At 42.9% G+C, this 23,898-nt stretch overlaps 1 protein-coding gene across 2 annotated transcripts in view; it reads right to left on the minus strand.

Annotated features, from left to right (window-relative positions):
• Positions 1-18,675: 18,675 nt before the first annotated feature.
• The window catches only part of CFAP97D2 (CFAP97 domain containing 2), a 36,135-nt gene continuing 30,912 nt past the window's right edge, over positions 18,676-23,898 (minus strand). Inside the window, exons 4-5 of one of the 2 annotated variants that reach the window (XM_023592108.3) lie at positions 23,682-23,874; positions 18,676-18,907 (exon numbers count right to left, since the gene is read on the minus strand). In XM_023592108.3, the coding sequence (XP_023447876.1) occupies positions 18,770-18,907; positions 23,682-23,874 (331 nt within the window). In that variant the 3' untranslated portion in view covers positions 18,676-18,769. Of the gene's footprint in view, positions 18,908-20,547; positions 22,668-23,681; positions 23,875-23,898 lie in introns of those variants that run through there. The other variant, XM_058278337.2, reaches the window with a different exon arrangement.

Raw genomic sequence — 23,898 nt, forward strand, 5'->3', positions numbered from 1 at the left:
TAACTTCTGTTGGTCCACAGGATGGAGGAATAGAGTATGGATTAGAATGGACTTACTGATAATCTATTCATGAACTACTGTGATTAGTAATCAAAGAAAACGTGGCATTGGTGTGGAGACAGTGGCCATGGTGGCTGCTAGGGGTAGGGAATGGAAGGAAGAGATGAGATGTGGGGGCGTTTTTGGGACTTGGAGTTGTCCTGGGTGGTGCTGCAGGGACAGTTACAGGACATTGTATGTCCTCCCATGGCCCACTGGATGGAATGTGGGAGAGTGAGGGCTATGATGTGGACCATTGACCATGAGGTGCTGCAGTGCTCAGAGATGTATTCACCAAATGCAATGAATGTCTCATGATGATGGAGGAGATCGTTGTTATGGGGGGAGGAGTGGGGTGAGGGGGGTGGGGGCTATATGGGGACCTCATATTTTTTTAATGTAATATTAAAAAAATAAAGACAAAAAAAAATACCTTCTCTTGGACTCCTAGCTTCTAAAACTGAAATAATAAATTCCTTTTGTTTAAGCCCAAAACAACAATAACAAACCCACCCAAATGGTAAGCTAATAAATTCCCACTGTTTTTCCATGCAATGGGTTGACTTCACCAAGAGGAATTTGTTGGCTCACAGTTTTGAGGCTAGGAGATACCCAAAATCGAGGTGTCAGCAAGGTGATCTGCAGGAAGCTGCCCGTGATCCTCGGTCTTTGGCTTTTCTGTCACATGGCAATGCTCATGGCGACCTCTCCTGGCTTCTCTGGGTTTTGTTGACTTCTGGCTTCTTCCCTTGGCTGTCTCTTTATGTGTCTGAATTTCATTCTGCTTATAAAAGACTCCAGTAATAGGATTAAGATCCATCCTGATTTGGTTGGGCTGCACTTTGGCTGAAGTAACCTCATCAAAAGGTCCTACTAATTGTAAGTTCACCCCCACAGGATGGATTAAGATCATGTTTTTCTGGGGTACATAGCTCCAAGCCACCACACTTCCCAAACACATGAGCCACCTTAAGGTGTGCCTTGAGTTACAAGAGGGTAAGAAATTGTAGATGGAGCTGAAAAAATCTAGCATTTCTACTGGAAAAACAACTGAAAGTACATGAAACACCCCTTCCAGGACACCTATCTCTTCTTTCTAACCCGTTAGCCTTGGAATCCACCCCAATCTTTACTGGATGGCAGCTAAGGGAGAGGGCAGACCTCTAAGATGCAGCCAGAGGGAGAAGAAAGGTGAAGACTGAGGAAGCCCCATGAAAAAACTCAGAGCCATCCTGTGAGGGCTGCTTAAGAACTGGGGCTCTTGGAGAAGGCCACTGACTGGCTTGGGGAGCTTAGGCAAGCTTCTCAACCTCCCTGTGCTTCCTTTTCCTTGTCTGTAAAGTAGGGAGAAGTAATAAGTTCTTACTCATAGAACTGATGCATGGAAGGAGCATAACGGCTAATTGATGTTAAGTGCTTAGAATAATGCTGAGCATATTCTAAATCTTATATATATCAATATTTCTTAGATTTGATTATAATTTTTTTTAAAGATTTATTTATTTTACTTCATTTATTTACTCCTCCTGCCCCCTTACTGTTTGCACTTGCTGTCTGCTCTCAGCTCTCCACCACGGCGCGGGCTGTCAGCTCTCCACGGCGGTGTGGGCTAGCTTGCCTTCACTAGGAGGCCCTGGGAATCAAACCCAGGGCCTCTCATATGGTAGACGATAGCCCAATCACCTGAGCCACATCTGCCCCGCTGATTTTAATTCTTACATTTAGTAGCAGTAGCAGTCCTTGCTAACAAGTCAGAGGGACACAAACTTGTACCACGGAAATCCATCTTAGCTATTTCTGAGAGTCTGTCCCAGAATCAGACAGTTTGTTCTAGTTCCATTTGAATTCTCTGCACCAAAAATTCTTATTTACTGTCTGGACTGCCCAGCACTATGAAATAGCTAAAAAGCAGTGACAAGGGGGAAGCAGATTTGGCTCAATGAATAGAGTGTCCACCTACCATATGGTAGGCCCAGGGTTCAAAGCCAGGGCCTCCTAACCCATGTGGTGAAGCTGGCTCACACGCAGCGCTGATGTGTGCAAGGAGTGCCGTGCCATGCGGGGGTGTCCCCCACGTAGGGGAGTCCCATGCGCAAGGAGTGTGCCCATAAGGAGAGCCGCCCAGCAAGAAAAAAGTGCAGCCTGCCCAGGAATGGCGCTGCATACACGGAGAGCTGACGCAGCAAGATGACGCAACAAAAAGAGACACAGATTCCCAGTGCCGCTGACAAGAATATAAGCAGACACAGAAGAACACACAGTGAATGGACACAGAGAACAGACAACTGGGGAAGAGAAATAAATTTAAAAAAAAAAAAAAGCAGTGACAAGGTTGCCAAGCAAAGTTTCCAGAATCTCAGATATGCCTGGAGTTTCTCTAGTGTGGCAAGGCTGGCCAGGTGATTCATCTTTCCCTATTTAATGTTTACAGTTTTTCCTGAACATTTTTTTATGGCCAGGTCATTCGTCATACCCAATTTAATGCTTACAGTTTTTATTGAACATCTTTTATTAACCCGTTTGAGATGAGTAATTAGTAAAATCACAAATAAAGATGAAAATTTTCTTCCCATCAAACTCATTTTTAAAAAGACAAAAACAAATAGTAAATTTAGTTTGGATTATAAGCTCTTAGCAACTGAATGATGTTGACATTTCCCAGATACGTTTGAAGTTCATTCATGTTTTATTTCATACCGTGCAGCCAGACCCTCCAAAAGTTATCATATATGAAATGTTTTGCTCCAGGAGGATTTACTAAAGTAAAGGCATGTGCCCGAAAGCACAATTTATTACTTTTTCCAGTTTGTTCTTTCCTGCTGTTGATACCAGAAATCAGAATTCTCTCCACTGGACAAAAATCAAGATGTTTGGTGTGACATTTCACTATCTGAGGAATCCAAAACCTTTGAATGCTTCATTTCAGAGTTCTAAGAATCTTTACAAAATAATCAACACAGATATGACATGCTATCCTTTTCCAAATACTTTCGCCAGTGTTTCTTTCATTAAAATCACACACCTTCCTATAAAGTAGGCATTGGTGTTATCCTCATTTTGTAGGACAGGATTGGTGACTTAGAAATCTGCTGAGCACTAGGAGGGGTTGGTTCGTTTTACATCTTGGCCTCATTCAGTCACTCCACTGCCTCTACTGAAGAATTTTGTTGCTGAGAATATTTATAAGCCATATTAGTTTGCTTTAATGAGTTAATAAGTGTGGTAGAGAAAACGTAATGATGGAAGTTTAAATCTAAGGGGCACAATTCTAAGATCAGTAGTTATGATGTGCCTATAGATGTTAGAAGGTATAAGAGAAAAAAAGTACAAGAAATTGAATGGCACATATACGAACCTTAGGCCATACTATTAAAGTATTTTCCTAACTTGTTCATGGCGATGCTCTTGTTTCATTGTTATTTTCATTTCTCTCTTTAAAGTGAGGGGAAAACATATTCTGAGTGGTTATGATTCATTTGGGTTCTGAATAAGGCAGAATTTCCTGTGTTTAGGTGACTGCACAATGTGATAAAACCCATGGAGAGTGATCCTAAAATATCCTGCAGTTTAATTTTTTAATATAAAGATTTTATCTTCTCATTTAAAAAATACTTGTGATTCCTTTCCTAAATAAAAACTCTTAATAAAATAGAAATCGATGGTGACATCTTTAATTTAATTAAAGTATCAAGCATTATAGTGAGAGTGAAGTGGCCATTCCATTAAAATCAGGGAAAAGCTAGGGTATCCACTATTACCATGTAAGTGAATACAATTCTTGTATTGTTAACTAATATAAGGGAATGATTATAATGTTGATGATGATCGTGATGATGGTTGATATATTTGCCAGATATGATTTAATCTCCCTACAACGCCGTGAGGCATTTACTATTATTATTCCCATTTTTAAAGATGAAAAAGTTCTTTCAGAAATACAAATATCAGAAAAGGGTGGGCACCCAGAACAGAGAATGCTAGCACTCGCCAATATCCACGTGTCTTCCCTCCTCCTTTTACAGGCCAGGAGACTATTCTTCCAGTCCCCGTGCATTGGGGAGCCATGTGACTGAATTCTGGCCAATGAGGTATGCACAGAGGTGATGTGTGTCACTTGCAGGTCCAGCCTCCAACTTATACAATTATTTATGTCCTTCTCCTGCCAGTCAGCCACCGGAAGCAGTGGGCGACTCTGAGGCGTAGGAGATGGTGGAGCCAGCAGATGGAAGGGGCTGGCTCCCTGAACGGCTGTGTGGAGCAGAACCCATTGCTGACCTACATTGTGGCGAGATCAAGAAATAAACCCGTTGTGTTAAGCTACTGAGATTTAGGGCCATTGTAAGAATCTTGTTTATTCTCAGGGGAGTAAATCCCACTGGAAATATATAGACAGAGGAGTGATAGTTTAGAAGAAGTAATCAGTTGCTGTGTTAAGAATAGACTGAAGGGGCAATGCTGTGGGAAACAGGAAGTCCTGTTAGGAGTCTATTGCAACAATCCCAAGGAGTGATGATAGAGGCTTGGACGCAAGTGGGAACAAATGGTTAGATTTTAATGAATGGCTCAACAGGATTTGCTGATGGGGGGTGGAGGGGAGGATGTAAGAGAAACAGAGAAGTCAAAGTTGCTTCATCTTCTTTGGCCTGTGCAGCTGAAATGGTGGAGCTGCCATTAATGGAAATGGAGAAGTTTGGGGGAAAGATCAGAAGCTCCGTCTTGAACATGTTCCTTTTGAGATGACTCTTCAATGTCCACATAGAGAAGCTGAATACTGTTGATTATATAAATCTGGAGTTCGGGGTTGAGGTTGAAGTCCAAACTAAAGATAACAATTTTGAAGTTGTTAATATTTAAATGTTATTTAAATTCCTCAGATGGTATGATATCATCAGGGAAGGAAGGGAATACAAAGAGAAGAAAGAGGGACCAATCCCTGGACCCGCCCCACATTTAGAGGTTGGAAGATGAGGTAGAACAACAAAATGTATATTGGAGAGTCCTGGAGTGGAAGGAAGGTAAGGAGGGTGTAGGATCCTGGAGGCCAAGGAAGAAAGTGTTTTAACAAAGAGAGGGCAGTCAGCTCTATCAAAAAGACAATGATTGGTAAGATAAAATGAGGAGTAGAAATAACCTTTGGATTTAACCAAGGGGTGTCCTTTTGTGACCTTGACAAGACGAGTTTGGGTGGAGTGGCTGTGGTGGTGGGGTGGGGGTGGGGGTTGGTGGGGGAGTTGAAAGCCTAATTAGAGTGAGTCCAAAAATAAATGAGAGAGAAGGAGAGAAGTTTTGCTGTAAGGGGCACAAAGAAATGAGGCAGTAGTTAGAATGGAAAGTGGGATTGAGAGGAGCGAGAAATAGTAGCTTGTTTGTGTGCTCTTTCAGTTTCATTCTGCCTCTCCTGCGCTCTGCTCTGACTGCCTCTTCCTCAACTCACTCTGTGGCCTCATGAAGTGATTTGTGACCAGGTGACAGCTGAAAAAAAACATTCAAGTCAGATTTCAAGATGACGCTGCATAAACGCTGGTACCAGCTGGACCTGGTCTTGGTATGTCAGTCATCAACTTATTGCTTCTCAACTCAGAACTCGCCCTTCAGTAGAAGCTCTGTGATAAACAAGGAAATCCCTGTCCCCATTTCTCTGTTAAAGTAAGTGCCAATTTAAGCGTTCTCTGTAGAGGGCACTGGAGGAAGAGACTTCCAGCAATTCCCAGCACGGGCAAGTTAGAGGGTACGGTGTGAACAGCATGGATGTGAGAACTTCCCACAAGCCAAAACTTCAGGCCCGCTGCGACCTTGCCACCTCGGCCTGGTGATGACCTCCCACAACTCTCTGGACTCAAAGCCGAGCTCCGTGCTGCCTGCGGTGGCCCAGAGGGCCAAGCACTGAGAAGTTGTTCCCTCTGCAAGTCCCCGCCCCCACCCATGCAGCCCCAGTCTGGTCATGCTCCGAGAACCTTCTGCTCCTCCGTGCCCAGAACTCCCGTTGCAAGCCCATGCCGCAGACGGCTAATGCCTGCTCCCTGCCTGCCCTGCAGGGCTGTCTACTGCTGGCCCTGCAACTCCAGAACATCTCCCGGCTAGCTCAACCAGTGAACCGCTCTGCTGACCTGAGGCTAAATCACGCCTTCTCCAGGGAGACCTGACCCCTTCCAGGTTTGTCCTGTCATGGTGCTCTCCTCCAGCCCTAGGATTCCATAGAGTTCCCTTACATCAGGGGTTCATAACCTTTTTGTTCCACAGACCCCTTTGCCAGTCAGGGGAAAACCATGGACCCCTTACTAGTTCCACACTACCCTGTGGGTCATTTAATAAATATATCACACCCGCACCAACACATCCCCACAAGAATAATGTTTTTCGAGTTTCAATTCAAGCTCATGGAGCCCGTGTTAAGAACACCTGCCTTACATCTTATAGTTATTCCTTTATTACAGTTAACAATGCTCTAAAAATTTCTGTTTTGTCTGAGGTGTAGCTAGTTGACCTAGACAACTCAATCTGGTTTTCTGCAGCATTACAGTGCACTCAAAGATAGCTCTGAGGACAGCAGAGAAGGGAAATCTTCCCAGGGGACAAAGGTTTAAACAGAACATCCTTTTTCCAACCAGGTCTGGAAGGAGAAATCACCCAAGCTAACGACTTACGCAGAAAGAGCAGGACCTAGGGAGGAACGAGATTGAATGGCTGGCTGGGGAAAGTGTTCTGTGGCTGGGCCTTCAGTAGGGCTCCAGAGCTGAGACTCTTCGTGTCCCAACTGAATCTCACCAAAAGTTTCACAGTGCGGAAAGGCTTTGGATAATCATACAGACAAGATCCATTCCATGACAGTCAGCTAGCCTCCTCCCCAGCCACCAAGTTTATGGGTTTATGGACAGGTGGCCGTGGTGGCAGAGAGGCTACTTGTAGACTCAGTAATGTGGACCTCCTTCCCCACCTCTTAAGTGGTCCATTCTTTAATAGCCCATTGTGTAATCCTGACCTTTTACTGTTCCTACATACCAAGGGGGCCAGCCAGCAGGTTGATGACACTGGACTCCTATCACAGGAAGGAGCAATGAATTTTTTCTTCCTGGAATAGCAGTTTAGCTTGGGTTGGATTTGTTTTCCCTGACTTTCATGTTTTCATTTTGTTTTTTTTAGATTTATTTATTTCTCCCCACCCTGCGTTGTTGTTTGTGCTTGCTGTCTGTTCTCTGTCTCTGTTAATTGTGTGCTCTCTGTGTCTGCTTGTCTTCATTTTAGGAAGCACCAGGAACTGAACCTGGGACCTCCCATGTGGGAGATAGGGGCCCAATTGCTTTAGCCACCTCCACTCTCTGCTTGTTGTGTCTCTCGTTGTGTTTCCTTGTTGAGTCATCTTGTTGTGTCAGCTCCCTGTGCCCGCCTGTCTTCTTTAGGAGGCACTGGGAACCGAACCTGGGACCTCCCATGTGGTAGGCAGGCTCCCAACTACTTGAACCACATCCACTTCCTGACTTTCTCGTTTTTCAAACATGACCATTCTAGACTTTATAAGTGCCTAGTTCATCCTTAAGGTAGCCTGCATGACACAAGGTCTACCCAAGAACACAAAGTAAAACAGGAGCCAGTGTCCATGGGGCTTATTAGACTTACCATGCACGAGGGATAATTGCATTAATTTAGGTCACAGCTTTTTAAAAAGATATAGCCAGGGCATGTATATTGTGTTCATACTAGGCAGCCCCAAGTATGGTCTTTTGTAGGCATTTGCCATTTGGGCTCTCCGTTCTCTGACCATCCTTTCAAGGTAAAGGAATTGAGGTCAATGGGCAGGGCGCAGTCCCTACTCCCACCAGAGGGGCCAAAGTGGGGGCGCTATTCCACCCGTTTACTCCCATCAGCCCATGACCTGCCCACCAGCCGGGTGCAGCTGCGCAGGTCTCCCAAGATTGAGAGGGTGGCAGGCCCCGGGCAGCTAGGGACCGCAGAGGCTGCGCAGAGCGAGAGTTGGGTGAGAGGGCAGCCAGTGGGCAGCAGCGCAGAGCACAGATTTTATTAGACAAGATCGAGTTCTCATCAGAGGGTTTCTAAATCCCCGACCCATGATTTTCCTGGTGTGTTCACGAGTCTGAAACCAGCCAAATACCGGGGAACAGCTGCTCTGGATATTTTTGTGCAATACTAATTTTTGTGAAATTGCATATGTAAAAAAAAATCTGTTTTGCTTGCTGTGGGTGTTGTTTTAAATGACTCCTTCTTTAAACTGGTCTATGAAATACAGCCAGGAAAACAAGACATGGATTTTCAGTCTGACCAGAATATTTAACACCCCACGGATGTTTCTCAAGAATTTAAATTACTCTGAAATGAAGAAAGAACAATAACCTTGCTCAGTGGAACGAGCAATGTTGTGATGTTGGCACCACCGGAGAAGAATCAAACCATTGGTACACTCCTGTTGGCTAAAATCAGAAAATATTGAGGCTTTAAAAGAACAAAAATAATTATTAAGAAGACGACGCTGATTTGCAAACATCGCTGCTGTCATTCGGCACGGTGTCCTCTAACAGCCTGGGATTAACCTGTATCCAAACAGCAGATCCCCGCTGACTTTCCCCTTGCCAGTGCGCCACTGTGCTGGCCGTCGCCGGCCGCAGGCCTGCTGCCGGGGCCTGCGCTCAAACCTTCCTAGAAACCAGGCCATTCGATCCCTTGGGGTTTTGATGGGACTGTCAGGGTCTCCAGCAGAGCCTTTCAAGTCCTGTGGCAGTGGAAGCTCAGCTGAGCCAGGGTCGGAGCCAGCGGACGTGAACAAAGTCCTGGCACGAGCCCCACGGGGCTCTGATGAGGAGGGGGCACTGGAGGGGAAGACAAAATCATCTTGGCTAATATCTTGCCTTTGAAAACTGAGTTCCATCTGGTCTCAGGATTTTGCGCCTTCTTTGATGGTAGACGAAATTTGGTTAGCTTAAGAGCAGCCACCGTTTTTCTCTAATGCCTGCATTTTGCGCCTTCCTCTTTAGCTGGGCTAATCACAGTACTTGACGTGTGATGACACTCAGACACTGGGAAAGGCTCATTTCCTAATCAGGTAATGAAAAAATGGTATTTTGGGAGTTAAAATGGTAATTCTTCACTTTTACTTAACACTTTCTAATGTGTTTCATGTTTAAACGAAACCACCATGGGCTGCCAAGTCCTGCTGCACAGGTTATGTACTGCAAAAAATCCAGGAGACATTCACCTGGACTCCTGCTTGGTTAGGGCTCATTATCCGTTGTATTAGTCAGCCAAATGGATGCTGATGCAAAACAGCAGAAATTGGTTGGTTTTTATAAAGTGTATTTATCTGCAGTAGGAGCTTACAGATACCAGGCCATAAAGCATAAGTTACTTCCCTCACCAAAATCTTTTTGGAGCAAGATGGCTGCCAATGTCTGCGAGGGTTCAGGCTTCCTGGGTTCCTACATTCCTACATTGCTTTTCTCTGGGTTCAAGGTTCTTTTCTTCCTGGGGCTGGCTTTTCTTTCCTCTGTGAGCTTACTTCCCAGGGCTCCAGCTTAAGGCTTCAGCATCAAACTCCAACATCAAAACTCCAACATCAGAAACCCTCAACTCTGTTCTTTGCCATGCCTTTTATCTGTGAGTCCCCACCCCTTGGTGCCCTAATCATAACTCAGTCATGCCCAGGTACAGATCAGATTACAAGCACAATCCAATATTTCATTTGGAATTCATCATTAATATTAAACTGCTACATCCCTCTTCTGTAGATGCAGACACCGAGGGTCAGAGAGGTAAACGACTGCCTTCTAACAGCTAGTTACTAGCGAGCTGGCATTAGAACACGCGCCTCCGGACCCCTAGCCCGGCGTGCTTTCCTGTGTCCAGGGTCTTCCGCGACAGCGTTTTCACCAGCCCGCTGCTCCCTCCATTGTGTCACAGGTTTTGGATACTCAGGGGCTCTGGGTACTGAAACCAGTGATGTGTGTAATGGGGATAGGTGGTAGTTGCAGTGGTGCTGCCGGCGAAGGGAATCTCAGCCACAGGCCTTCTTTTTAAGATGTGGTTTCTGGTAAAAGGATTTAAAAGTTGTTTCCATAAGCTCAAAGGTAAAGTTATTTTTAATTGTCTTAAATGGGCCTCAGTTCATCACAATTAACCTCCCTACCTACCCTGAAGTATCAATACAGTCTGTGGACATAGACATGTTTGTTAATTGTGGGTTACGTACATGGAAATCAAGGCTTTCTGGTGGTTTATGAAGCTCTGGGATACTCAGTGCTATGGAAATGAGTCCCAGCAAGGTCAAACTGCCTTGCAAGGTCACATAGCCTGTTAGTACCAAAGTCACAACTAAAACTCTGGGTTTGACCAACAATGATACCTTTGTTTGACCCATTAGTGACTCTAATTGTGGAGTTTTAAGGCAATCGTAGGCTCTTGGGGAAATATTTTGGAGCAAATGGTCATTTCACAATCTTTGGATTATTGTAGCTTGCTTCCCTCTGTAATTATGTTCTCTAGGACTTTGGCAAATAACTCCTCCTTAGTTTTGCTGGGCAGCTCACAGTTGAGTGTGTATGGTAAATTATTTGGGGTTATTTCCTTTATGGAATCCTATTGGATTGTTTGTTGATTTATTCAGTTGGTCAAAGCTAAGTAATGTGATTAGGGCATCTCATATCTTGGTGTCAGTGGGAGGAGCAGACAGAGTGAACATTTAAGTCATGTCTAGGCAGCTTTGCGTGAATATTTGAATTTGCCCAATTTTCTGGGTTGGAGCAGTACTGCAGGAAACTGAGCTTGAGGCTTGGTGAAATGAGCACCTTGGTATATAAATCTTTTTATTTTTATTTATTTATTTATTTTAGGTACCGGGAGCAGGGGATTGAACCTGGAACCTCATATGTGGGAAGCTGGTGCCTCCCGTATGGGAGGCAGTTGCTCAAACCCTTGAGCCACACCTGCTCCTGACATATAAATGTTTTTTTCCCATTTATTTATTTATTTATTTATTTATTTATTTATTTATTTATTTATTTTCTTCCCCTTCCCCTCCCCCGCCCTGCTGTTTTTGCTGTCTGTGTCCATTCGATACATGATCTTCTATATCTGTCTCTCTTTTTGTCTTCTCTTCTCATCTTTCTCCTCTAGGATTCACTGGGATTCGATCCTGGGGACCTCTGATGTGGAGAGAGGTTCCCTGTCAATTGCACCACCCCAGTTCCTGGTCTCTGCTGTACTTCACCTTGACTCTCTCTTCGTCTTTCTTTTGTTGCGTCATCATCTTGCTGCGTGACTCACTTGTGTGGGCACTGGCTCACCACGCCAGCACTTGGTTCGCTGCACAGGCACTCATGTGGGCACTCGGCTCGCCATGTGAGCACTTGGCTCGCCATGCAGACACTTGCGTGGGCGCTCGGCTCACCGCGCGGGCACTTGGCTCACTGCGCGGGCACTTGGCTCGCCATGTAGACACTCGCGTGGGCACTTGGCTCGCCATGCAGACACTCGCGTGGGCGCTCGGCTCACCACGCGGGCACTCGGCTCACCACGCGGGCACTTGGCTCACCGCGCGGGCACTTGGCTCACTGCGCGGGCACTTGGCTGGCCATGTAGACACTCGCGTGGGCACTCAGCTCGCCAGGCAAGCACTTGGCTCGCCATGCAGACACTCGCGTGGGCGCTCGGCTCACCGCGCGGGCACTTGGCTCGCCATGCAGACACTCGCGTGGGCGCTCGGCTCACCACGTGGGCATTTGGCTCACCACGTGGGCACCCACATGGGCACTCGGCTTGCCGCACGGGGACTTGGCTTACCATGTGGGCTCTTGGCTCACCGTGCATGCACTCGGCTTGCCACGCGGGCACTGGCTCGCCATGCAGGCACGCTTTCTCTTCGTCTTTTCCACCAGGAGGCCCTGGGGATTGAATCCAGGTCCTCCCATATGGTTGGCGGAGCCCTTATCCCTTGAGCCACATCCGCTTCCCTGACACATAAATCTTAATTCAATGAGCTGGGAGGACACATTGTAAGTTAAGGATACTAGAGAATGTTAGGCTGGGGTGGTTCTGGGAGGGCAGCTTCTCCCTTCTCCTGGGGTGTCCAGGTGAAATGCCGTCTGGGTAGAGGTGATGATCTTTTGTTGTGCAGGTGAGGTTCTGAAAGGCCAAAGGAGCCTCTTAGAGCGCAGCCACGACTCTCTGAAACTGCAGTGTGAATCTAACTGCACAAAACACCTTTAGCAAGGCGCACCGTCTGGACTTAACACCTAGTTCGGGATACATTTTCTTCCCAGCCACCAGGGCATCAGGCCCTATTATCCACAGGATCTATAATGTGTAATAACACGCAGTCGTTGTGCACGTTCACTCGCACTGCAGCTCTCTAAGGTTCGCCAGTGTGTGGACAAGGGGAGCTGGTTACCCCCCCAAGTCGTGAGGCCTGGGGCAATTGGACTTGACAGGCCTGACAGGGCCTTTACATCAGGGTAAACAGCCAATGTATTTTCTAGCTGGTTACATGATTATCTGTCTAAATATATTAGATTAACTGAGCAATGATCCAGTTTCGTGTTAAGCAGACACAAACCTCATTATCAGCTAAGGAAGTAGTCGTCTGTCTCAATTTTGATGTCAAATTCAGAAAAGTACTTATTTTTTAAGAAGTTTTAGATTACATGAATGATACATTAAAAATATAGAGCAATTTCCATGTATCCTACCCTCTCCCTTTCCCACACTTTTCCCCATTAACAACATCTTTCATTCCTTTGGCAAATTCAGTACAATTGATGCACACATATTGAAGCATTGCTGTTAATCATGGTCAACGGTTTACATTATAGTTTAGTACTTTTTAATATAAGCTATTCTTCTTATTAATTCATTCAACACGCACCATTTTTAAAGTAAGTCTTACATGCCAGCCACCATTCCAGAGGTTGAGGTTAAAAAGAGGGACTGCAAACCTACAAGCTGGCAGGGAAGAGAGACAATGGAAGGCGCGTCTGAAATAGAGCATGCCGAGAGCTCAATACAGGAATTCTAGAGGCTGTGGGAGCACATGGTGGCATGCCTGCCTGCTCTGGAGGCCGGCCTGGCATTTGACACAAGGGACAGCTAAAGTGAAAACTGAAAGGAGGTTTAGTTCAGTGAATAGGATTGGAATGGGGATGGTGAGAGAAAGCCCAGCTCATTCAGGGAGTGAAAAGAAACTGTCTGGCTACAACACAGCGTGAGAGGGCTGGTAAGACAAAAGATGGGTTTCCTGCAGTAGTGCAGCAGGGTGTGAAAAAACAGCTGGCTCTTATAATTTGTAATGTTGAGAGCTGTGGCCCAGTGTTGAAAGCTGAAAGTGTTTTATTAATACACAGGTTAGTTACGCTAAGATAACATGGAGCTAAGGGCGATTTTTAAATGACAGCCATGTATCACTGAAAATTCATTTAAGCTTATATACACACACATACATGCACACATATATATACTTACACACACCTCTACATCCATCTCTCTATAACTCTTTTTTTTTTTCTTTTCTTTTTCTCTATATATCGTAGTGGTTAAACAAAGTCAGGCAAAATTCACATACATTGGAGTAACTTGGAGTGTGACAATTTGGAAAATATCTAATTTGTTAGCAGAATCTTGCTAGAGAACTATTTTTTGTTGTGGTGGTGCTTAGGCAAATCCTCTAGCTGTTTAGGTAGGATGGAAGATCTACAAGGGCCCTGTAGCAGTTTGATATGGTTATGAATTCCAAAAATAGATATTGGATTATGTTTGTAAACTGGTCTGTACCTGGGTGTGATTAAGTTATGATTAGGGCTTTGATTGGGCCACATTATTAGGGCATTAAGTCCCCACCCCTTGGTGGGTGGGGACTCACAGATAAAAGGAATGGCAAAGGACAGAGCTGAAGGTTTTTGATGTTGGAGTTTTGATGTTGGAGTTTGATGCTGAAGCCTTAAGCCGGAACCCTGGGAAGTAAGCTCACAGAGGAAAGAGAAGCAAGCCCGAGGAAGGGAGGAACTCAGGAAGCCTGAACCCTCTCAGACGCTGGCAGCCATCTTGCTCCAACAAGTGAAAACTGACTTTGGTGAGGGAAGTAACTTATGCTTTATGGCCTAGTATCTGTAAGCTCCTACCCCAAATAAATACCCTTTATAAAAACCAACCAATTTCTGGTATTTTGCAGCAGCACCCCTTTGGCTGACTAATGCAGGCCCTATTTGGGAAAATAAAAGGATGACTGCTGAACTCCTAACAAGGGCCCAACTTTGGTTTTACTGAGTGTGAAGTGCAAAGTAAGGGCCACAGCTGAATTGGTCAGGGAAGTAGAAAGGATTTCTAAGCTATACGGGAAAAGGAAGAGAGAAAGGGGAAGAGGCAGCTGGAACCCAGAATGGAAAGCTGGGGAAAAAGAGAGACATTGAAAATGGATTGTAAAGAACATTCACTGAGTGGGATTCAGCGTAAGCCCAAATTTACATCTTCCTCAAAATTATCAGTGCAATCTACATTCCTTACTAGTGCGTTGTGGAGTCAGAATGCTTCTCCAGAGCCCATGCTACTGCCATGGGGTGAGGGTGGGGGTAGGAGTGGGGTTCCGGTTTATCATGAGAAGAGAAACTTGAGATACCTTGAGAAGGGATTCAATGAAACCCAAAGGCCTCCATGGAGAAGGAGGAGAAACATTCTTTCCACATAGTTACTGTGGTCTGGGACTGTAAGGAGCTTTTTGTGACCACTTGAATCCTGCCACTTACATAAATAGAAAATGGATATTGTGCCAATGGTATGAATTACCATGAAAAATGGAAAAATACTGGAAGGAAAGGACACAATTTATCTCAAGTGATATTGCTTGGAAGTGGTGATTAATGCAGTCATATTACTTTGCTTGTAATATATAATCTTTTTAGGTAAGGATTTTACTCTGCTGCTTCTTAAACAGAATTCTGTTAATATTCTTGGGAAATCTACTATTTTCTCAAATTGCATTTCATAGTCTGGAGAATCTTATTATAAAATAACAATATTTTATTATTTAACTGTGCTGAAGAATTCCTGATTCCACTGAATGTAATGTTTTGGTAGTTGGCTATATTCTCCTTATTTGATCAGTTCTTAGAATTTTGGATTACTTATTATATAGCCATTGAAAATGATAGATTATTTTGATACAATTTACATTTTGATTAAGATATTGGGAGAACACATAAGTAAAATAGTGCTAATTAGGGGAGCTGGAGCAGTGGGTTCCTTAAAATTTCTCATCAAACTTGTAGCAGAGAAAGTCTTAATTTAAAAAGCCTGATTCATTTGCAAATTGCCCGTGGGTTTTGTTCCTTGTTCTTTAAGTGCCCTCTTTTCATTATGTAGGAACCAGAGACTGCAGTTCTAGAAGTCACCACTAGGTGCCACAATTTCTCCACATGTACATTGTGTGTGTGCGTGTGTGTTTCTCTAAGGTCTTTTTTTTAGATGACTATGGCTAGCCTTGGGACATTTTATTTTTTGTGGAAGTCCCTGGCAAGGCTGGCATTTGATCAGGCTAGGGACATCTGAAAATTGTCCTGAGCTCCAGATCAAAGAATTTGAGATCCAATAAGAGCTTTAAAAATGGATTTCCTAAGGGTTCCAGATTAGGAACTGGTAGGATTCTTTCCATTTTAACCACTGTTTTGAGAGTCAGTACTCTTTGTGATTTTTCCCTACTTCACTTATGAGTTACCTTAAAACTAATTTGCTGTTTATTAAGTATAGTGTTTTGGGACATTATAGTTATGTTTAAGAGATAAGACAATTAAACAAATAGCTATACAACAGAAGGCATATTTGATAAATACCATCAGAGTGGTACAAAGAACTAAGGCTCTCAAGTGGGCAAAAATAGGTGCCATCAAGTGGCTGTAACCTAATCTGATGCACTGTGTAAAATGGGACAAATGCATCTGTGGACCTGAAAACATACCCAGGACCTTACTTTCTCAAGGTATCTTCAAAATCAACTGTTCTTGCTTCCTAGTGTTTTATGCCTCTAACTCATAGTTTCCAGTTTTAAGTGTACTCTTAGCGTTCTTCCACTCAACCCAATCTGTTGAACCCAGCTTTAGCTCACAGGAGTGCACTAGACAAGTCTAACCTTGAGGTTAGACCACCATTCCTCGAAGGAGGAAGTCACGGTGCTTGAGAACTGGAAGGAAGGGTCTGGATACTCATCCTGTCTACCATGCCTACATTTCAGGGGCGTTCCACTGCATTTAGGACTCTGTGCCTACTTGGCAACCAGAGGGGCTTCTGTGGTCTCTAAGGCCAAAAGAAAGGAACCATCCAGTTGGTGACAAAACAAGGTCCAGGTGTGGGGAAAGGGCAGCTTCATGTTCTACTTTCTGGCACCTTTGATTTAGCCGCAAACAAGAGGATGAGTAATGGGAAACTTGACAAAATTGGTCCAAAGTGTATTTTGGAATTTCTTGGTCCCAAGTATTTTTGGAATTTCATTGTCTTTGAGAAAAAGGAATATGGCCACTTTCGCTTGGGCTGTACCGCAGCAAGGCACAAGGCAAGGGAGGCCCCCCCCCCAGGTCCCCAGGTGCAGAGGCAGCTCTTGCTCAGCCCTGGGGCCACCCCCCCATGCCAGAGCCCACGGCAGGAGCACTGCACTTTCCTCTCCACCCCCTCCTCCTTCATGGTTTCCTTCCTTCCTCTTTTCCTCTCTTCCCTTCTCCCCTCCTCTCTGCCTGCCTTTCTCCCTCCTTTCTTTCCTTCCTCCATATATTTAACAAATATCTCCCCAGTGTCTTGCCCCTTGTGCCAGGGACACAGGTAGCTTGTGCTCATCCACTGTATTGATGGTGATTTTAAGGCATTTTGAAGTTCTCTGTATTTCAGCTAATTTGGTGCATGAAATAATACTCTGGACCTGAGAACACGTCCGGGACTTTACTTTCCAGGTTACTTCAAAATCAGATGACTTGGCTGGCTGGTTTTTATCCCAGGGGGTCCTCCTGGAATAAGACATTTGCTAACTGCAGACCCTCAGCAGAGTTCAGAGGGGAGAAGAGCAGAAGCCCCTCTATACTGGGGAGATTTTACCATATGGTTTTCCAAGACATCTGCTTCTTGACCACTTGGAGCAATTTGACAGTCTTTATAAACTGTCAACTTTCTGGAAAGTGGCAGGTAGAAAAAGACAATAAGGTCCTCATGACCAAGTGCAACTTTTCCAGTTGTGTGGTACTTTAAATCTAATTGTATTAGGTCCTATCGGGTGAAGGCTGGCAGAGAGCAGGGCAATTAAAGCACAGTTCTTGGTAGTAATATGGTCACTGGGGTAGGAAAGCAAGGCAGGAGGGAAAACAACGAGTTACTGCTAATATCAACCCCAAATTGTCATCATTAAAAAGGAAGCACAAAAATGAGGGGTTGTAAAATAAAGTAAGAAATCAATATCAGGAGGTAATTTTCCTATAAAATTGTACAGTAACTGAGATTCTTAAGAAAAGTATTGTGCTGATTTTGGGGCTTCACAACAGAAAAAGGACTTAGATAAGTTGAAGTATCCGATGTATCGAATGCTAGATATGTGCCAGACTGAGAGCTAATTTAATCCAACCTCATCTCTAGGTAAATTCTATTGTTACCTTGCTTAACAGATGAGGTTAAAGCCACACAAGCTAATTGGTGAAATGATATCTCAATATCAACTGAAATAAATTGTCTTCTCCTTCCAGTATTTTCCTGTTTTTCATGGTAATTCATACCACGGACACTAATTAGCCGCACAAGCTAATCCAGGGGTGCTTGACTTCAAAGTCTGTGATTTTAAACACCACTGATGGACGGGCCCCTGGGGTATGGTAAAAACCCTGGGATAATTCCATCTAGGGAAGAGGAACTGAAGGTGAGACTTACTATTGAGCTTCAAGTATTATTTAAAGGGTTTTTGTATAAAGGAGTGGAATTAGCTTTTTTTTTCTTGGTAAGGAGTTGAATATAGCAAAGATGTAATGCATGACCAAGAGGGCCACCCTATCAACTCCAGGAGGGCAGGGACCATGTGTGTGTACCTGGTACACAAAGGGAATTCTGTTGAATCTGTGAATGAAGGTGCACTCAAGACTTTAAAACCATTTAAACCATAACAATACTACAGATGCTCACTGTTGTGGAATACTTTAAATGCAATCTTAACTGGGGGTGACAGAGAAAATAGACATCCAAGGATTCTTTCAACTGCATACTTTCACTTCTCTGATCAAGATCCACTGGGTCCTTTTTGTATCTTAGGATCTGTATTCTGGAATTCGATTGTAGTTTCATTATGCTGAAGAATTTTAATTTGATTTATTTAAATAGTCAAAGTAACAATCATGGGAGTTTAAAGGTAAATCTCACACATCTACCTAAGAATTATAAACAAATCCACAACATCACAATATATGGTAAGAGAATAAGTATTCATAGAGAAAAAAATCTAATTCAAAGTCCTTTAACTCTCAACATTACTCTGCATAACTTGTTTTCAATTATCAGGGTAGAACACAAAAAACAATAGTTTTGATGCATCTGGTCAAATGCATTGCTTAAACACACACAATTTTTAGAGTGCAGCCTCATCCACATTTAACAGCTGTCCTCAGGGTGATAACAGAGCAGGGGGCTGGGGTTGCTCTGTTCCTCAGGCCCCGGATGTCAAAGTAAACATTCCTGAGGATCAGAGGTCCCTCCAGCCCCAGAGGAGCCAGTAATAGCCCTGTCAGATTTCCCCATCACCACGTCCATCAGCCTTGTCATCTTCTTTCCCCAATTTGTGTTCTGAGTCTTCATCCTTTTCCCAAGTCGTTTTTTTGGGTCCAGTCTTTGATATGCCCTTGCTAAATTTCAGTTTCAGTTCCTGCTGGATCAAAAATGCATATCTGAAACAAACATGTTCCTTAGGCAAGGATGGTAAAATATCAGTGTACTAGAATACATAGGAAAGGGAGTATTTCTGAACATTGACAATATTGCTTTATTTGGAATTAACTATATAATGTTTCAATTTTACAGCAGCTTTATTGAAATATACTTCTAAATCATAAAATTTATCGTTTAATGTATATATTCCAGTGGTTTTGGTGTGTTCAGAGTTGTACAGCCATTACCACAATCTAAATTTAGAACACTTTCTTCATTACTCCAAAAAGAAACCCTGCACCCCTTAGCCATCATTTCCCAAGCCTCCGTCTCCCCAGTTCCTGGCAACCAGTAATCTAGTTTCTGTCTCTATGTTTTTGCCTATTCTAGACATTTCATATAAATGGAATCATACAATATGTGACCTTTTGTGTTTGGCATCTTTCACTTAGCATGATGTTTTTTAAGGTTTACACATGTTGTTTGCAGCACGTATCAGTACTGCATTCCTTTCTATGGTTGAATAATATACCATTGTATAATTTATAGACATTTGGGTTGCTTCACTTTTGGCTATCAAGAATAAATCCACTATGGACATTTATATAGCAGTTTGGGGATGGATATATGCTTTGGATATGTATCTGGGAGTAAAATTGCTGTGTTATATGATAAAAACTTTTTGCTTAACTTTTTGAGGAACTGCCATTTTCCATTCCCACTAGCAGGGTTTAAGGGTTCCAATGGCTCCATATTCTCACCAAAGCTTGTGATTATAGTAATCATATATATATATTAATATAATTACAGAGGTGGTAATATATATTATATATATTATTATATTAATATAATATTTAATATATATTAATATATATATTAATTATATATATTATTATATTAATATAATATTTAATATATATTAATATATATTATCACCTCTGTAATTATAGCCATTCTAATGGTAGTAAGTGATAGCTCATGTGATTTGCATTTCGTAATGACTAATGATGTTGAGCAGCTTTGCATGTGCTTATTGGCCATTAACATATCTTCTTTAGAGATGTGTCTATTGGGATAATAAGAGACCCTCTTATTATTTCAATTATTTTTGAAAATGTTTCTAAAATGTATCAGCGTACTTTCAATCAGAAAACTAAACCTTATTAACTTGTTGGTGCTGGATGGTGCAGGGTCTTCAGGACATTATCCCAACATCAGAGTTTTTATTCTCTATGACAGACACATAAGGGGAAGAAGGAAAGAAAGAAGTTAATATTTTATTTGCCAAGCAAGCACCAGGCACTTTTATGGTTGTTTTAATAAATGTTACTCATTTAATTCTGACATTAATTTTTGGAGGTGGTTAATAGCCTGTCTTTACTAATGAGAAAACAGAGGTTCATGGTGGCTAAGGGATAATTTATCCAGGACGATCAAATGAGCACACCCCGGAGCTTGGGGTCACATAGACACATGGTCCCCGGCATTTCCTCCCCACCATTCTGCCCCTTAAATTGGTTTTAAACACTGCAGCCATTAACGGCGGGCTATTTATTTAACAATTTAATTGTTACTCTGTGAGATCATTTATGTTTGTTTTATTTTTTTCTTTCCTTCTCAGTTAAGTGTATTTCATAGTTTGTTTGTGTTTCTCTTTTTTATGTTAGGTATGTGTATTTTGGGGGTTGGAGTATTGAATTGGAGTAAGGCATACTTCCAATTAATTGAGGGCTCCAGTAATGGTTTTATTGGATGATCATATACATATTTTATCCCACAGTGAAATTGTTAAAAAATAAATTAATCTAGCAATTTCTCACTTTGGAACTAGGGACAAATGAGGAGTGTTTTGAAAATGGTAAAGAGGATGGAAAAGTGAAATCCTTCCTTCAATATGTTTGGGGTGGTTTATAAACTAATATTTAAACTAGAAAAAAAAATTTGATGCCTCTGGGAGAGCTGGCAGTGGAGCCACTCAAATTAAGAAATAGCATTCCTTTATGATAGCCTTCATGGAAAGAGGTGAAGGAATAGTTGTGCTTTCCATATTAAACTCAGGGATATAGATAGGACCCAGAGACAGAGGACAGGGTTTTTGCAACCATATCAAGGGAGAGGCAAGTTTTCTAGAACATTTGAGGTAAATTGTGGTATATCCTGCCTGTAAAGACCAGCAAAGAACCAGAACGCAGCTCAGTGGAACAGCAGGCGAGAGCAAAGTCTAATCTGCAGACTGGGGAGCTGGTCAAGCGGTGGGCTACCCAACACACACTTGGGACTGTTTTTCCAGCTTTCTGTTCCTATACATCTGAGATTTTTCCTTCCCTAAACCTGCAGTTGCTTTTGTTTTTCTTTCTCAAAGGAAGAACCCTATCCTAAAAAGTGTCTAGCTCAACTCCCACCCTTGGCTTTGACCCTGGCTAAGTACCTTATGATTCAGAGGTAGGCAGAAAGGCTCAGAGAGCACATGGCTAGTCCTGCTATTTCAGGCCCAACAGATGGGAAGGCAATTGATGGCCACCATACTCTAAAATTCTGAGCCTCCCAGTCCTACGTAAGTGCCTGTCTTTGTGCCAGTCACCCTCAACCTCCTTCACACATGACGGGAGGAAGTCAAACCCAAACAAAACAACATGAAGGCAGCTCATGATAAAGCTATCTCTTGAATTTGAGACACCCAGATTCTAATTCTGACTTGAGGCCAAGAAACAATGAATTGGTTGTTTGCTCCCTTAGGCTTTCCATTTTTGTCTTTATCGTGAAGAAGCCAAGTACAGAGCAGCTGAATAACCTCCCGCAGAGCTGGACAGGCAAGGGTGGGCTGCCTGGGAAGACGCCGCCGCTCCTGCGCTCACCAGCTCTTGTACTTCTCTCCCAAGGCGCCACGTCACTCAGCACTTTATCACGGGGGTAGACACATACTTGAAATTTGTTTAGACAAAGCTGGTGACGCTTCAAATAGAGTGCCCCTCTCTGGGCTGCCTCGCTGCCGGAAACCCTTTCTCTAGCTGCCTCCATTTTCCTTGTCTTTGTTTTACTTTATCTCAGTATCTGACCTTCCCTCTTGGGCTTTATCTGTTTCCTGTTATGTAAAGGATAGACTTGAAGCAGAGGCTCCAAGTATTTTTCTTGACAGTTCCTAAAGAAAACAACAACAACATAAAAGGGAGAAAAAAGAAGGGACCCAAGAACAAAACCAGAAATGAAAGCAAACACAATTCTCATGTCAGTAAAAATAAATGGATAAAACTGAGGGGGAAAATAAACCTTGGACTAGGTTAAAAAGCAAAGTTAACAGTATTCTGCTTATAAGAGACAGAGCAAAATAAAACAATACAAATATTAAAAATAAAATGATGACCAAAAATAGATTAGATGAATATAAACTGAAGGAGTATAGCAAATGTAGCAATATGAATAAAAACCCAAGACCCCAGTAGAAAATGGCATGGGACACAGATATTTCATGTAGGGAATTACAAACGGCCAAAAAAGATAGGAAACAAAGCTCAACCTCCCTAGTAATCAAAGAAATTCAAAATCAAATAAAACACCACTTTTTTTGTGCCAGTCAAGTTGCCAAGTGGTAATTCCCCCCAAAGGTTAACCCTGAATGCTGGTGAGGAAGTATGGAATTTGAGGTACTGCTTGGGGAGTGTAAGTTGCTATAAACCTTCTAGAGGGAACTGGATGTGGCTCAAGCGATTGGGTGCCTCTCTCCCACGTCGGAAGTTCCCAGGATCAGTTCCTGGTATCTCCTAAACAGAAGACGAGAAGAGAAGACAAGCAGATATAGAAGAATGTGCAGCAAATGGACACAGAGAGCAGACAGCTAGTGCAAGCAGCAAGGGGTGGGGAATAAATAAATAAAATAAATCTTTAAAAAAAGACTTCTGGAAAGCAGTTTGTATGAAGTAAGCAGAACATTAAAGTTTTTTTGTGTTGTTTTTTTTTTTGCAGAGCAGATTTTTTGTTTTAAATGCATAATCAACATTTTAATCTTATTAACCATTGAAATAATTGAATTCTGCAATGCAAACCAAAAATAAAACATGAAAGAGAAGCTCCAAGTCTACAAAACAAGATGTGCAATTCCAGAAGCACATGGGAGGTGGCTGGCAATTCTGAGGTCTTTAACATCACCCCCTCCCCTTCTTATTGCTGAGATCAGTCAAAGAATTGTGCATTTAACACTTGATCTCTCTGGAAGCATATGGGTAAGTGTCATGGCCATTATTCCTGGATATAGAGACTGGAGGGTGCTTGAACAGCTAAGAAAACATTGTGCTCTCTCTGCATCTGGGTCATTCTAAATGGTGTGGTGACATAAAGTCCTTTAATTTTCTGTGGTCATAATCTCAATAGGGCAGTGAAATGGGATGAAAGACAGATGCCAATAGAGTTAAATAGACCGAAACCAATTCTAGAAATGAAGTTTACTGTTGAGGGCTTTGAGGCCTGGTAGGAAGCATAGAGGTGGAAGTTAAGACCTAGAAATTGAAATATGGAAATGTTTTCTGAACATGGTCTCTTAATCTGCTGAAATGCTTGAGAGGCACGAGGAGAGAGTGGACTTGGGGCTGCTGAATTCCATATCAGGATCAAGTAGGAGAATTACTAGGTTAGGACTGTTTGGTGTCCACTTGCTGACTATAGAACAAATGCTTTAGTATAGCAAAGAATGTGCAAATTCATATGTTTGATGAATCTGATGAACAAAATGGAAATTTCCAATAATTATAGATCGAAACAGAAAAGAAATCCACAGTTACCTTTCCACTTGGTGTGTGATACCATCTTTGAGGGTATTTTGCAATGGTGTCCCTGTACTTTTCAATTCTGTCCCAGTCTTCATACCATCTTCGAGCTTGATACCAGGGCTTTGAGTGTGTGATCCTTTCCAGAAGGATTCTGTTTTCTTTTTGCACTCCGCGAAGTTCCTGTTCTCTTTTTGCCCTGTTTAGACTAAAACAAAACAGCATACACATT

The sequence above is a fragment of the Dasypus novemcinctus genome, chromosome 17, assembly GCF_030445035.2.
Source record: "Dasypus novemcinctus isolate mDasNov1 chromosome 17, mDasNov1.1.hap2, whole genome shotgun sequence".
Lineage (NCBI taxonomy): Eukaryota > Metazoa > Chordata > Mammalia > Cingulata > Dasypodidae > Dasypus > Dasypus novemcinctus.